General features: G+C 47.1%; 1 protein-coding gene across 3 annotated transcripts in view; it reads right to left on the reverse strand.

The window, feature by feature from the left end:
• The window catches only part of TRPM4 (transient receptor potential cation channel subfamily M member 4), a 24,143-nt gene extending 10,667 nt beyond the window's left edge, over window positions 1-13,476 (reverse strand). For 2 of the 3 annotated variants that reach the window (XM_024768186.1, XM_024768187.1), the window contains exons 1-11: window positions 13,419-13,476; window positions 13,083-13,268; window positions 12,643-12,742; window positions 9,953-10,065; window positions 9,250-9,582; window positions 8,954-9,088; window positions 6,148-6,277; window positions 5,824-5,969; window positions 4,631-4,743; window positions 4,193-4,270; window positions 15-440 (exon numbers count right to left, since the gene is read on the reverse strand). In XM_024768186.1, the coding sequence (XP_024623954.1) occupies window positions 15-440; window positions 4,193-4,270; window positions 4,631-4,743; window positions 5,824-5,969; window positions 6,148-6,277; window positions 8,954-9,088; window positions 9,250-9,582; window positions 9,953-10,065; window positions 12,643-12,742; window positions 13,083-13,268; window positions 13,419-13,427 (1,769 nt within the window). In that variant the 5' untranslated portion in view covers window positions 13,428-13,476. Of the gene's footprint in view, window positions 1-14; window positions 441-4,192; window positions 4,271-4,630; window positions 4,744-5,823; window positions 5,970-6,147; window positions 6,278-8,953; window positions 9,089-9,249; window positions 9,583-9,952; window positions 10,066-12,642; window positions 12,743-13,082; window positions 13,269-13,418 lie in introns of those variants that run through there. The other variant, XM_024768188.1, reaches the window with a different exon arrangement.
• Between the last annotated feature and the right edge of the window lie 2,296 nt (window positions 13,477-15,772).

Genomic DNA, 15,772 nt, shown 5'->3' on the forward strand with positions numbered 1-15,772 from the left:
CACAGGGCACTCACCGGCAGCCCACGCCCATGAGGAAGCAGGTCAGGGCCACCATGTCGCACTGGTTCCAGGTGTCCGAGAGGTAGAGGTGCAGACGGCGGTGCAGTGGGGCCTGGTGGGAGTCTGTCCTGGGGGCCCCCATGGCCAGGCTGCCCAAGCTGTCACCCAGCCCCTGGCGTAACTCTTCACAGAGCAGGGTGAAGGCCCAGAAGTAGAGTAGTAGCTCCAGAGCGCTGGGCGTCTCGGGCTGGAAGTCGATGAGCAGCACGTGGGTGAAGAGCAGCAGGAAGAGGAGGTAGCTGACCACGTTGCCCATGAAGGAAGTCACCGGCGCTCCCCAGAACTGGGGCCAGCGACGCAGGCGGCACCCCCCACAGAAGCTCCTGCGGCTGGGCGGCCTCAACACCCCCAAGGGCATCTGCTCATTAGGGTCTGTGGGCCTGGGGGAGAGAAGGGAGAAGGGCTCAATCTGACTTCTGCACCTGACTGTCACCATTATCAGGACCTCTAAACTTCCATATCCTCCTCATCCTCCTTTCCAGACTTTCCCCACCTTCACGACTTCTGACCCTGCCTGACCTGAAACTAAGTCTGATGTCCACCATCACCTTGACTTTTTTTTTTTTTTTCAATTTTATTTATTTATTTATTTTTGGCTGTGTTGGGTCTTCGTTTCTGTGCGAGGGCTTTCTCTAGTTGTGGCAAGCGGGGGCCACTCTTCATCACCGTGCGCGGCCCTCTCACTGTCACGGCCTCTCCCGTTGAGGAGCACAGGCTCCAGACGCGCAGGCTCAGCTGTTGTGGCTCACGGGCTTAGCCGCTCCACGGCACGTGGGATCCTCCCAGACCAGGGCTTGAACCCGTGTCCCCTGCACCGGCAGGCAGATTCCCAACCACTGTGCCACCAGGGAAGCCCATCACCTTGACTTTTGACCCCTGTATCTAATTTCTGACCTCTGAAATCTACCATCAAGACTGCTGAGCCTGCACCTCTGACTTTTTCCACCTTTCTGACCTCTGGCCTCTGGGCTGACCTCTGACTCTTGTCTGGCTTTTGTCTCCAGGTCCCTTTTCTTTCACCTTCACAACCTCTGACTCTCTGTCTGACCTTGGACCATCTATCTGATCTCTGGCCCTCAAATATGACCTCTCACCCCCTCACTTTCATGGCCTTGGTTCACCAGGTTTGACAACCCCATCCCTGAATATTAACTTCTAACCCACAAATTCTGATATCAGATTATCCAGCACAGTTTTCTCAGATAACTCTTCCTTCCCTATATCTGATCTCTGACTGTACAGCCATATCTGAATTCTAAGCTTCTAGGTCCACTCATATCTCTGACCCTTCTCACCTGAGTTTTGATCCTCTGTCCCAGTTTCATCCTAACTCTTAATTTTGACCTCAAATCAGAAACAGAAAAATGAATAATACAAATAATAATAAATTCAGAAAGCTAAAAGGAAAAATAAACTGGCTTGGAAAGGCATCCTCTCTTTATAAACCAAGTGGAAAGAAAACCCCAAAGTGGAAACAACCCAAATGTCCATCAGCTGATGAACAGATAAATAAAATGTGGTAGATTCAAACAATGGAATATTATTCAAGAACAAAGGGGCTTCCCTGGTGGCGCAGTGGTTAAGAGTCCGCCTGCCGATGCAGGGGACGCGGGTTCGTGCCCCGTTCCGGGAGAATCCCACATGCCGCGGAGCGGCTGGGCCCGTGAGCCATGGCCGCTGGGCCTGCGCATCCGGAGTCTGTGCTCCGCAACGGGAGAGGCCACAACAGTGAGAGGCCCGCGTACCGCAAAAAAAAAAAAAAAAACCATAAAAAGGAATGAAGCATCGATACATGCTACAAAGTGGATCAATCTTGAAAACATGATGTTAAAGTTAACGAGGCCAGTCATAAAAGACCACCGGGTGTATGACTCCATTTATATGGAATGTCCAGAACAGGGAAATCCGTAGGGACAGGAAGTAAATTAGTGGTTGCCTGGGACTGGGAGAAGGGAGGAGTGGGGAGTGAGACTGTTAATGGGTACAAGATTTCTTGCTGCAGTGATGAAAATGTTTTCAAATTTTGTGATGATTTTACAACTCTGTGAATATACTGAAAATTGTACACCTTACATGGGTGAACTGAATGGTATGTGAACTATATCTCGAGAGGGCTGTTCTTTTTTTGTTTTTTTCAGGCTGTTCTAAAGAAAATAAGCAGAAAGAACAGTAAAAGCTAAAGAAAGTGAGATGCAGAGAGGAGAACTAGTTCCCCAATAATAAGAGAAAACAGACCTGGTAACAAAAATATGTGGTGGGTCAGAATGCTCCCCAAAGTCTGCCATCTTGAATCACCTCCAGGCAGGAGACACACAGATTCCTGGATGCTTCGCTGGGGGAGAAGCATCCAGGAATCTGTCCTTTTACAAAGCTCTCCAGGGAGGTGGCTTTCTACAGTGACTAAAAGCACAGATTCAGGAACAAGAAGATCTGGGTTCAAATCCCAGCTCCACGACTGACCAATCACATGATCTGAGGTGGGTGACTTAATGCCTCAGTTATGTCATCTGTAAAATGGGGATAATAACGGACCCTATGGCATAGGGTTGTTGAGAGAATTAAATGAACTGATTTTCAAAACAATTTAGCGCACTGGCTGCCCACTGTGAGTGTTCTGTAACCTCAGCTATTGTCCTCATCATATGGTACAAATGTTGGGAACTCACCAGACAAGGATACCACTATGGCTCCTGACACTGGGAGCCTCTGTCTAATTTTTTTCAGTGGTCCAAATTTTTTTCTTAGTATTCTCTTCTACCTTGACAAATATTTTGTATTCTTTGTGCATGGTCTCAAAAAATTTTGTATATACATAATACATTTAAATTTGACTTGTTTCACAGCAGGTGGTAGGTTTTATAGACTTCTGGCAGTCTGATTATGTTTCTAACAGTTACCAGAAACTTTTTCTTCTGGAATATTGGGGCTGAGGTTCCTCCCTGTTCCCATTCAGATGATTAAAGTAGAGATGGAGGGTGCAAAGATGGGGCCTCTTCCTCTGTTTCTCTATTACCGTAGATTTAGACCCTTACACCTACACCTACACCCACACACATACACACACACACCATTCAACAAAACAAGTGTATCAATAATAGCAGTAGTAATGCTAGTCCCCATTAACTGAGCACTTACTTTGTGCCAGGCACTACAATATGCACATTTAATACACATTATCTCCATGAATCCTCCCAACTGTTCCATCAGGCATTGTGGTATATTGTATTACTGTGGACCAAATATTTTGGTTCCCTCCCAGTGGGAGAATTAAGAGCTAAGAAATTATCATATGACTAGTTTTTGCCAATGAAATGTGGGCAAAAGTGACACGTGTCACTTCCAAGTGGAGGCTTTAAGGTCCAGAACCTGGTTTGCCATGTCTCTTTTCCCTCTACCATGAGACCAGCAACATCTCAGCTAGGAGGTGTTTGCTTATCCCAAAGTGGAGACCACGTGGAGCAGAGCCACAGACAACCCAAAAATGGAGCGTGAATGACAATTAAATCCTCACTGTTGCCAGCCCACTGAGAGTTTGGAATACTTTGTCATTGCAGCATTACTCAACCTAACCTGACTAACACACGTACAACCTTCTCTTTATAGCAAAGAAAGCTGAGGCTCAGGGGTGAAGCCACTTACAAAGGCCAAGTCGGGATTTGAACCCCGCTCTGCTTGACTCAGAGCCAAGCCCCCTAGCACCTCTGCTCTGCAGAATTAACAGAAGATAGATAAATATTCAATTTCATTTGCTTAGGACTGATTTTGCAAACACCTTCATGGGTACCACAGCACAGAGATTAAGAGCAAAGGCCCTGGAGTCAGAAAAAAAAAAATTAGGCAAAAGATCCCTAAATGAACCAAATCCACCCGATTCCACTTGCTTTATCAAGACAGAAATACACGTATCATGAAGCAAACTGATTTTCAGTGAGGAACTCCTTGGTGGCAGAACCAAAGTTGAACCAAGCCTTGAGCCTGGCATTTGGGAAACTTCCTGTATTTTCAGCGGCTTCATGAAACCACCATCTCCCGAAGCCCCACTTCTCCCCTCTGGTCTTGCTCCCATTACCTGGTGCTCCTGGAGCTGCCTAGGGTGCCCCCTACCCCCGCACAGTGCTGGTGCTTCACTCACTCGCCAGGCCCTTCCCCACTGATGCCCCTGTCCATGTCAAATGCCAGGTCCTTCTGCATGGGCTCCTCATCTGGCTTCCTGGCATGGAGGGACACACAGTGTGAGAAATAAGGGGAGGGCAGGTGGGAGAGGAATTCTCCAAGCCAAACTCAGTCACCCAGAGACATTGCAGGGAATGAGAGGTATCATCCCAAAGTGACCTTCCCTCCAGAGCCATGGCCAGAGGACAGAGGAATTGCCACTAGAGATACTGCAGAGACCCACCCCAAAAGCTTGCTTCCCACAGCATACTCCCAGTCTGGGGGAGGGAAAGAGAATGAACAAGGGTGGGGGAAGCACTGGACAGACCAAGTAGAAAGGCAGCCAGAATTCAGCAGGAAGTAGAGACTGCTCTCCCCTCCCCCCCTCCTCCTGCCAATCTAACCCCAGGGGACTGACCTGAAGGTGATGAGGTTGGTGTAGATGAGTGGGGGGCAAAAGAAGGCGAGAACCAGGGCCCAGATGGGTGTGGTGCTGTCCATCTCCCCCCACCACTTCTGTGTCAGCAGAGACTGTGGGATGTGGGGAGGATTAGGAACCTGAATCTCCCCACAGCCCTCTCCCAAAGACCCCAGACAAGGATCAGCCACACTCCAGAGCACAGGGCAAATGCTCACTGTGAGGGCCATAACTACTGGGGGTGGGGGGAAAGGAGTCAAAGGCAAGGAACAGCTGTCCCAGATCGTAGTAGAGTTAAACAGCCAACATTTGTTAACATGATATACCAGATACCGGGCTAAGCGCTTTACGTAGATTAGCTCACTTAACCCTCCACATCCCCAGGAAGACAGTACTAATATTGTCTTCTTTTTCACAGACGGAGCACAGGGAGGTTACAGAAGAGGCAAAAGCTGCAATCCATGAGTTTAACCACCATTCAAAGCAAAGGACTCTGGGAAAGTATTTGAAGTGCCAACAAATCATTCCAAGAAGTGAAATGGGACTTCCTGCTGGGTAGGCAAAACTTCTTGTACTGAGGATGGGACTCTCTTTGCCCCTGTCAGATTTAGATTAAGGAGACCGAGAGTGTTTTCAGAATGTCAGGATTAGCAGGATGGGAGTGACTATGGGGGCACACAGGTCTTCCCAAAGGAAGGGTAGGATTTCCTAAACCAGAGTTTGTCTATGTCCAAAACACTAAGTAATTGTCCAGTGACGCCATTTTAATTGTTGAAGCCTGGCAGTGGACGCCTCTTACGGAAATGGGGAGGACTTCTTGTGTGAGAGGTGAGACTTCTTACTAAAGTCCCGGCTATTCCTCTATCTGGAATATAACTTTTTTTAGTTCCCAAACCAGGGATTGAACCTGGGCCACGGAAGTGAAAGCCCCACGTCCTAAGCACTGGACTGCCAGGGGGATTCCCTGGAATAGAACTTTTTAGGAGGGTTGGCTTTCCTGTGGCAGGGTGTGAGGCTTCTTTTGGGAAGAGCAACCCTTCCAGGAGAAGGCTGGGACTTTCTGGAGAGGGGTTGTCTCCAGGTGGAGAGGCTGGTCAAGACCCCAGATTGCCCACCGTGGCAGGGGCTTATCCTCCAGACTTCCCACAGTCCAGCTGAGAACTGTTTGGGATGTTGGTGTATCAGATGCTCACCTGTACCCCATCCTGGGCAAAGAAGGCACGGGCATCAGCCTGCATGGCAAGGTGGAGGCAGGTGGCATCCCCCCAGAGTGGGCAGCGCCAAAGGAGCAGGTGAGCAGCCCGTTCCTCGCTGCTGCGGTAGCATTTTCCAAAGAGGTCTGGGTGCAGGAGATTTATGTGAGAGGGAGGAAAAGTAGTAGGAAGATGGTATGAGGGAAGAGATGAGGGGATTGAAGGGGAAGAGGCAGAGTGACGAGAGGAGGAATGGGTAGTTTTACAACCCCCTTCATGGCAGCTCCCTGTCTCTGCCCCGCCAGGCACCCATGCCCCACGCACCAACACCCAGCCCCTCAAACTTGGCTGCCAGGTCCTTCCTCCGTGCTGCCTCCTCAGTCTCAGCCTCCAGGCGCCCCAGCACTCGCAGCAACAAACAGGCCCCAAGAGCTGAGGCCACAGAACTGGAACCCTGGAGAGACAGAGACAGGCCTCAGGTAGCTGAGGCAAGCAATAGATACTCTGAACAGCTTGGGAGAGAAGAGGGAAGCAGCTGGGGAAGGAGATGCTTGGGGGAGTAAGGGGTTTTCAAAGCTCCTATGGGGAATTCCCTGGTGGTCCAGTGGTTAGGACTCTGAGCTTCCACTGCAGGAAGCATGGGTTAGATCCCTGGTGGGGGAGCTAACATCCTGCATGCCACGCAGCACAGCCAAATAAATAAAGAAGTAAAAATAAAACAAAAAAATAAAAAGCTCCTACATGTACCAGGAAATCTAGAAGGCTACAAACATGACCAAGACTGGATGCATGCTCTGAAAAGACTATGGAAAGCCCTAAGCTTTCACCTCTGGCTCACCTTTAGGCTCAGCAAAAGCAGGCAGTGAAGGCCAAAGCCAGATTGTAAACAGCCTGCCTAAGTGTTAAAGGTCAGCTCCACAAAGAGCCAACCTGCAAAGTGGAGGGGCTTTATTCCCCCACCCCTGTGCATTTAAGGGAATCTCTGTCAAGTCACTAGCTGACCACTAAGCTAACAGAATGGGATTTCAGTGGCCATACATGACAAAGAATAGAGACTTTACAAAAATAGCTTAGGAAAGTCACTGAACAAACAACAACCACCCCAACAAGCAGCAACAACAACCCCTGAAGGAAGGAGTCAAGCTGATTTCCAAAGCTGCCATATTATAATATTCAAAATGTCCTGTTTTCAACAACAACAACAAAAATTATGAGGCATGCAAAGAAACAACAAAGTATGACCCATTCACAGGACAAAAGAAATTAGGAAACTTAGCCACTGGATTTACTTACTAGAGAAAGACTTTAAATCAACTGTCTTAAATATGCTCAAAAAGCTAAAGGAAATTATGAACAAAGAGCTAAAGGAAGCCAGGAGAATGATGTGTCAGCAGATAGAGAATAGAAATAAAGATATAGAAATTATAAAAAGGAACCAGGGACTTCCCTGGTGGCGCAGTGGTTAAGAATCCGCCTTCTAATGGAAGGGACGTGGGTTCGAGCCCTGGTCCAGGAAGATCCCACATGCCGTGAAGCAACTAAGCCCGTGTGCCACAACTACTGAGCCTGTGCTCTAGAGCCCATGAGTCACAACTACTGAGCCCACGTGCCACAACTACGGAAGCCCGCACCCCTAGAGCCTGTGCTCTGCAATAAGAGAAGCTACCGCAATGAGAAGCCCGTGCACTGCAACAAAAAGTAGCCCCTGCTCGCCACAACTAGAGAAAGCCCACGCACAGCAACGAAGACCCAATGCAGCCAAAAATAATAAACAAATAAAATAAATAAATAAAAATAAAACTTAAAAAAAAAAGAAACCAAGTGAGAGGGACTTCCCTGGTGGTCCAGTGGTTAAGACTCCAAGCTCCCAATGCAGGGGGCCTGGGTTCAATCCCTGGTTAGGGAACTAGATCCTGAATGCCACAACCAAGAGCCTGCATGCCGCAACCAAGATCCCATGTGCCGCAACTAAGACCCGGCGCAGCCAAGTAAATAAATAAATAAATATATATTTAAAAAAAAAACACGGTGAGATCACACCCATTAGGATGTCAATTATAAAAAAGAAAGAAAGAGACAGAGAGAGAGAGGAAGGAAGAGAAAAGAGAAAAGAAAATAACAAGTGTTGGTAAAGATGTGGAGAAATTGGAACACTTGTGCATTGCTGGTGGAAATTTAAATGGTACCACCACTGTGGAAAATGGTATGGCAGTTCCTCAAAAAATTAAACTTAGAATTCCCATATGGTCCAGCAATTCCACTCTTAGATATGTCCTCAAAACAATTGAAAGCAGGGACTCAAACAGATATTTGTACACTAATCACAGCAGTATTATTCACAATAGCCAAAAGGTCAAAACAATCCACATGTCCATCAACAGATGAATGGATAAAGAAAATGTAGTATATCCATACAATGGAATATAATTCAACCTTAAAAAGGAAGGATGTTCTAGTACATGCTACAACACTGATGAACACTTATCTCAATTTTTTAAAAAATCTATTTATTTTTAACCAATGACCGGATGGCTGAAAATAACCCAGGGCTGAAGAACTCCTGTCAAGATATTTCTTTGACATAAAGATAGGGTCTATCTTTGATCCTATTCGAATACCATGACTTCTTTTTAAACTTCTCAAATGTGTCCCAACACCTATGTCTCACCAGCTTTAATCCAGGCCCCAATCCTGGCTGCCTGAAGCGTTACCTTCCTACCTGGCATCCTTGCCTCTAGTCTTGTCCCCTTCTGCATTGCAACTACAACAATGCATCTAAACTGCAAGCACAGTTATGATGAAATGAATCCCCGTCAGCTACAGATAATGTCTAACTTCCTCATACAAGCAACCACTTTGAAAGGATGAGATTGATGCATATATACGAGCAAGGGTAAATGCCCAATATATATTGTTAATGGAGAAAGCAAGTTACAAGAAATGCATGATATGCGGGGTGGGGGTGGGGAGGAAGAAACAGCACTCGGGGTCATATATCAAGAATGGAGTGGGGTGGGGGACGAGTGATATCCTAGGTCAGGGAATCTTACTGCTCAAGCATTGGAGTTCGGTAGAAATAAAGAACAGGAACGTAGGAGCAAGTAGAATCAGAGATCAAGACAGCACTCACCATCTCCCAGAAGTACACGGCCATCTGAGCCCTGTTGAGCAGCAGTGCCCAGAGGAGCAGGTCACTCCAGGGTGCCTGCTCCGGTACAGCTTCCAGCAGAAATTCTGAGGTGGCCTTGTCCCACAGCGGAAACGACTGGAGGCGAGGAAGGCGTGGTGAGCGTTGTCTCCGCCCCAGACCTTTCCTGACTCCGCCCCAACCATCAGCCCCACACCCCGTGCTCTGACCACGCCCCATCCTGGCATAGCCCCGCCCCCAGACCCTTTTGTGCTTCCCCCATCCACCCCGTTCCTTACATTTTCCATGCTGCCATCGCTCAGGTGGGTGCCCCCGGCGGGGAACGTCGGCGCGCACGTCTTCCCCAGCAGCATCCGCAGCACCTGCCCCACCTTAGGGGGTTGTGGCTCCGCCGAGGGTTCAGAGACTGGGCCTTTGTTGCCTGTGCTGTGGGACACCTGGTCCAAAAGGCTGTGGATAAGTGAGTTGGGGGGCGCTGCGTTGTAGAGCTGGGCCAGGCGCGTAGGGGTCAGGAAGTGGCCCAGGCTAAGGCCATGGGAGACGAGCAAGCGCACGAACTCCGGCCGGTCGTTCAGAAGGGCGTCCATGAGGGAGGCTTCCAGGTGGAAAGACTGGTGGGGGTGGAATGAATGGGGGAAGAGTTGAGCACAGAGACAGGCAGAAGGCCAGGTGAGGTCAGAGATGAAGGACAAGAGATGGGGGTACAGAGCTATGAGTGACGGATGGATGGATGGATGGTCAGATTGATGGATGGGCGGAGGGATGGATGAGAGGATGGATGGGTGGGCAAGTAGATGGATGGATGGATGGGGAGAGAGGGAACAAGATGGGGACAGATGGACAACCAGAGATGGATGGACAATTAAGAGAAGGCTGGACATGCCATAAAGGAAGATAGAGCCAGATGTCAGAGGAGTCAGGGAGTGGGGGAAATGCATCCCTTTTGTCAGGATCCCCAGTCGCCAGGCCCCAACCCCTCACCCGCCATTGGATATCCCCCCGGAAGAGTTCACTCTGGGCAATGTCCACACGGTTCCAAGCCACAGCCAAACGCAACTCATCCAGGTAAGCTGAGGCTTCAGAGGTCCCACAGGCTGAAAGGGTGAGAAGGAGAGGGGGCAAGAAGTCAGGGGAGGTTGGGAAGATCTGATGAGTGTCTGTATCACTTCTACTTGAGATGCCTGACATTTAAACTCCGTATAAAGGCAGTGTTGTTGGGCAGAGTCTGGGGTCTTAAGAAGTTAGGCTATTACAAGCATAAGGTCATTCAACCCAGGGGCAGAGGTGAATGTAAAACTCTTCAGACCAGTGGTTGAGAGGCCCCAAGACAAGGAAAGGGAATCATTTATTCATTTAACATTTACTGAGGTAGGCTACAGACCAGGCAGTAAGAGGGATGGAGAGAGATTGGATACAGTCCCTGCCCTGAAGGAGCTCACTCCTGGGAAATATGTCCCAGAACCACATAACTGCCTTTAGAGTGATCGGTGCTCTTGGAGGAGGGCATAGAATGTGATTAGGACCCAGGGGAGGCTACAGTCAGAGGTATGGAGAGACCCAAGGGAGCCTCCTAGGGGATGCACATTGAGGTAGGGTTTTTGAAAGACTAGTAGGATTTGGAAGTGTGCATCTAAGATGAGAAAAGAATCATCAGGGCAGCAGGAGCAGCTTGAAAAAGCCTCGGTGCAGGAAAGCACAGGCTATGATGGCAAATGTGAGTCACTCTGGTTTCCTGCAACCTGGGAGTATTTGTGAGGCGAAAAGTAGCAGAAAAAATGTAAACGTTAGCCGGACTTCGGAAGACCTTGGAGGTCATTAAATAGAACAAGGAAGAACAAGTGGCCTTTAAAAATTTGATCGGATAATTTAATGGATCCAAAAGTGTGCAGTCAACCTCGTGTGACCTTGGGCAAGTCACTTTCCCCCTCTCTAAGCCTCAGTTTCTTCATCTGCAAACTGGGCAGACGGTCCTTACAGGAAGGGTTAGAGGATCAGGGGCAATAATGTGTGCCAGCTGCTCAGCACGGTGCCTGGCTGTTCCTAGACTCTTATGAAGCATTCATCCCCTTCCCTCTTCCTTCCTCACCTGCTGAAACCCCATCCCTTCAACCCTGCCAACACTGAGACTGTCCAGCCATCTCCAGTTTCCCCAGCAGAGTGTGATCACTTGTACTTCTGCAGGCAACAGACTTAAAACACCACCCCCTCAAACCACATCTTAGAGAGCTGCTGTGTTTCCTACCAGGAGGCTGATGAGTTAACTTCTGTAAAGTAAATCCTATTTGCCCACTGACTGTCATCCTCTATTAAAGGATGTGTCCCCACAAGAAATGGAATCATATTAAGAAGAGTTCCCGTTTATTAGGCTCCCCATGGGGACCAGGCACTGCCCATCAGCTGCCTCTGAGGCTCACAACACTCCTGCCAGGTATTATCTCAATTTTTCAGAGAGAGAAACTAAGGCTCAGAGAGGGAAAGTCTCTTTCTCAAAGTCACACAGCAGAGTGGGGGGCCAAGCTGATACTCAAATTTTAGTTTTATCTGATTCCAATGTCAAAAATAACTACCACACCACAGAACATGGTAGATGCAATTGGGGTGGGGACCTGGAACTCAGCACGCATTACAAATTGACACGATGCCTCTTGGGAGTTTTTATCTAAGTGGGTGTTTTCCCTGTAAAACTCTTCTGACACCAAAAATGACCCTCCCCACCCACATCCCCACAGAGCCCTGGGGATCCCCCTTACCACTTATTTATCCCACCTCCGCATCTTACTAACTCCCAATTCTACTGGCTCTTCAAGGCCGCCCAGTTTAAATACCACCTCCCCATTTTTCTCCCCTTTCTGACAGCAGTTCCTCTCCCATGCTTTTGTCTTGAATTTTACTTAAGGTTATGTCCAAACAACCCTGGTAGGATCTGCTTTTATCTCTGAGCCTAATCTTTGTTGAATGAATAATGAGCTCCATCCTCAGCCTCTACCAAGCAGCCATTATGCTCCCTACCTTGGTTTTCATCATTCATTCCTCTAGTGAAATATCAGGAGTTCCTTGCTGGGAGACAGCACTCTGGTTTTTCTCTGATTCCACCACCCCTCAGGGCTTAAAACATATTGGAGGCATATAGGAAAAGTAGAAAGGGTGAGTGGGTGGATAGATGGAAGAATGGATGGATGGAAGAATGATGAGTGGATGGAATTGTTACTAGATGTGTGAATAAACTGGTAGAAGGATGGATGGATGGCAAGATGGATGGATGCTTGGATGGATGGCAGAATGAAGGATGAATGGAATAATGGGTAGATGGAAAGATCAATGTACATATGGCTGGCTGGATGGATAAAGGATGAAAGGATGGGTGGATGGATACAACAGAAGGAAAGCAACGTTGGAACATAATGAAAGTATCTTGGGAAAATTGTCCAAATAGCACTGTGCAAAGCCCCAAAAGGCAATGATAAAAGGAAAAAGATAAAAACGGGCACAGGGCTTCCCTGGTGGCGCAGTGCGTGAGAGTCCGCCTGCCGATGCAGGGGACGCGGGTTCGTGCCCCAGTCCGGGAAGATCCCACATGCATAGATTAGAGAGGATGGATAAAGTGCCGAGGCCAAAAGAGGTGTCCAAAGTTGAGCTGACAATGGGGGAAGTTTTGGGACTCCAAGCCTTACCCTTGACAAGGGCCTTCAAAACTATGGTCTCAAATTCCTCAGGGCCATCATCAGTTGAATAGACTGTCAGCAGCTCCTTCCGACTCATGATCCTCTCCACCTGCAGAATACCAAGTTTTGCAAACCACACCCAACTCCCTGGCCCTGTCCATAGAGATATAGGAGAACATTCCCCTGCAGGACCCAGTAGTCTAGGTGCCTAGCACCCTCTACTCCCAGAACCTAGGGGGGATCCAGGCCCCCAGGCCTCTCCTCCCTTAGACCCAGGAGTCCAGGCTCCCAGCCTTTCCTCCCTCATATCCATGAGGCTGGGCCCCCATTCCCCTTCCCTTGGATCCAGGTCTCCAAATCCTCAGCATCCTCACCTCTCAAGGCCCAGGAGCCCAGGTTCCCAGCTCCCTCCCATCTCAGGTTCCAGAGTTGGACCCCCAATGTCATACCTGGGCCTGTAGGACCTCAGGGTCCCCTTTGGGGAAGAAACGTTTAATCAGATCTTGGGCTTCACATCGCCTGCCTCCTCCACTCCCTGGAGCCAGAGTGTAGATCTCTGCCAGGCAGTCTGCAGCTCCCCCAGACCCGGCCACCAGGAGGCAGGGGAGCTGAGCCTGGGTGGCCTTCTCTATCCGCTACAGGACAAAAGGGGGAGCCAGGTTAGGGAAGGAAAGTATTCACACCTCCTGGAGTCTAGATTCCCAGCCCCCTCCTCCCCTAGGACCCAGGAGTACAGCCCCTGGCTACTGCCACCCCTTAGACCCAGGCACCTGGGCCCTTATTACCTTCAACATCTTTTCATCACCATCAATCAAGAGAAGGAGGACAGGGATGTCAATTCCAGTCCCTGAGGAGAGAAGAGAGCACAGGGCTTGGTCACCTCCCATCAGCCTCTGTCAGCGATGGGAGAGAACCACGTTTCCCAGGAGTCCCCAGGGCAAACGCTGGCTTTTGCCTAATCCTCTGTCCGGAGGCTCATGAGAACTGTCATGCCTTTGAGGATGTTGGGAGGGGCCAGATCTTGAAGACAGTAATGTTCAATTTCTCAAGGGAGGAGAGGGCTGGGAGCCTGGACTCCTGGGTTCCCGAATGAGGCATGAGTCACTCCTATAACTGATTAACCATCCAGGAGCCAGGAGAGGGTGAAAGTGCAAATACAAAATAAAGGAAATAAGGAATAGAAAGGACTATCCAAATACAATAAAGATATTTATCAAAGCCCAATAGCAAACCCATGTAAGTTTTTTACGAACTCTATTCCCAATAAAATAAGAACTGAAACAACATTACTACCATTCACACTTATCTGGGAGTTTTGAGCTAATGTAACAATGCAAGAAAATGAAATAATTGGAATGAAAACTTGTACATATATTTTTTAAGCTGGAAGAGACAAAGGTATCTATTTGAAGGAAAGATGATTTATATTCTTAGAAAACTGGAGAGACTCCACTCAAAATAACTAAATAGGGCTTCCCTGGTGGCGCAGTGGTTGAGAGTCCGCCTGCCAATGCAGGGGACACGGGTTCGTGCCCCGGTCCGGGAAGATCCCACATACATGCAGAGTCTTAACCACTGGACCACCAGGGAAGTCCCAAACAAAATATATTTTTGGCACAGGAATAAATAGAGAGGTAGAAGAGAAAAAGGTTCAGAAATACTTCAACATATAAAGGAACTGAATATACAACTTAAGTGGCATTTCAATTTAGCTGGAAAAAGATGGTTTCTTTATTAAATGGACATGCAGAAAATGTGGTTTCCCATTTGGAAGAAAAAAATGTAGACTCCCTATCTCAAAACACCTAAAAATCATTTCCAGATGGATTAAAAGTTTAAACATAAAAATATAAGATATTAAAAAAGAAGACTTAGAATATTTGTATAGCATTGGAGTGAAATGGACCTTCCTAAAAAACCAAGGGAAACCAAGGGGCTATAAAAGGAACAACAAATATATCTAACCACATAAAAATGATAGAATTTTTATGGAAGTAGACACCATAATTAAAGTATCTTCTAAAAATTTTACATCTAACAGTCAAAGAGTTACTAAGGACAGGATACAAAGAATTCTTACAAAAAGACAAGAAAGAAATAACCCAATTCAAAAATGTGCAAAGAATATGAATAGACAATTCATAATTGAGGAAATCTGATTGGCCAACAAAATATATCTTTTAATAGTGGTTAGATAAATTAAAAAATCAAATGAAAACTGGCATGTCACTTTTTACCCATCAAATTTGCCAAAAAAAAAAAATTTAAACCAAGAGTATCCAGAGCTGGTTAAGACTGGACAGAAAAGGAAACTCTCACACATTCTCGATGAGAGTGAAAACTGCTACACACTTTAAGAAAGTGATCTAGTACTATCTATTAGTATACACACAGAGCAATCTCACTTGTGGGATCTACTGTATAGAATTTAAAACACCTGGATGTAATTATGGATGTTCATACAAAGATATTTATTCAGCATTGTTTGTAGTGCCAAACACTGATAGCACTTTAAGTATCCACCAATTGAGAAAAATTTAAATAACAGATGGTACAACCATTACCAAGGAATATCATACAACTATTAAAAGGAGATACAAGATAGAGAAGTTTGTACCTAAAAGGGATGGTTATAAGAAAGTGATATGTATATGTATAGTATAAAAGAGAGAAAGGAACACCTCTGAGCATAGCATAGGATTTTATAAGCATAGACAAAGATATAAAAGGATTAACTCCAAACCATATAACACAGATTACCCCAATAGAAGGGATTGGAGCTGGGAAGGGAATTTTCTAACGTCTTTTTCTTTTTCTTCTTTGACCAGTGGGTTATTTACAAACTACAATTCAGGCAATGCTATGAATTTCCTTATATAACTTCGCATGGTTTGATTAGTTCCAATAAACACATATTAAAGCTGCCATAAAATATTATGTTGAGTGAAAGAAGCCAGTCTCAAAAGGTCATCTATTATATTATTCCATTTATTTAGCTTCTGGAAAAGAGAAGATTAGAGTGATGGAAAACAGATCAGTGGCTGCCAGGGGCTGGGTGCAAAAGGAATGCCTTCATGGTAACAGAACTGGTCTATGTCCTGACTGTGGACGTGAATCTCTACATATGCCTAAACTCACA

This window comes from Neophocaena asiaeorientalis, unplaced genomic scaffold (genome assembly GCF_003031525.2).
Source record: "Neophocaena asiaeorientalis asiaeorientalis breed wild unplaced genomic scaffold, Neophocaena_asiaeorientalis_V1.1 scaffold629, whole genome shotgun sequence".
Taxonomy (NCBI): Eukaryota; Metazoa; Chordata; class Mammalia; order Artiodactyla; family Phocoenidae; genus Neophocaena; species Neophocaena asiaeorientalis.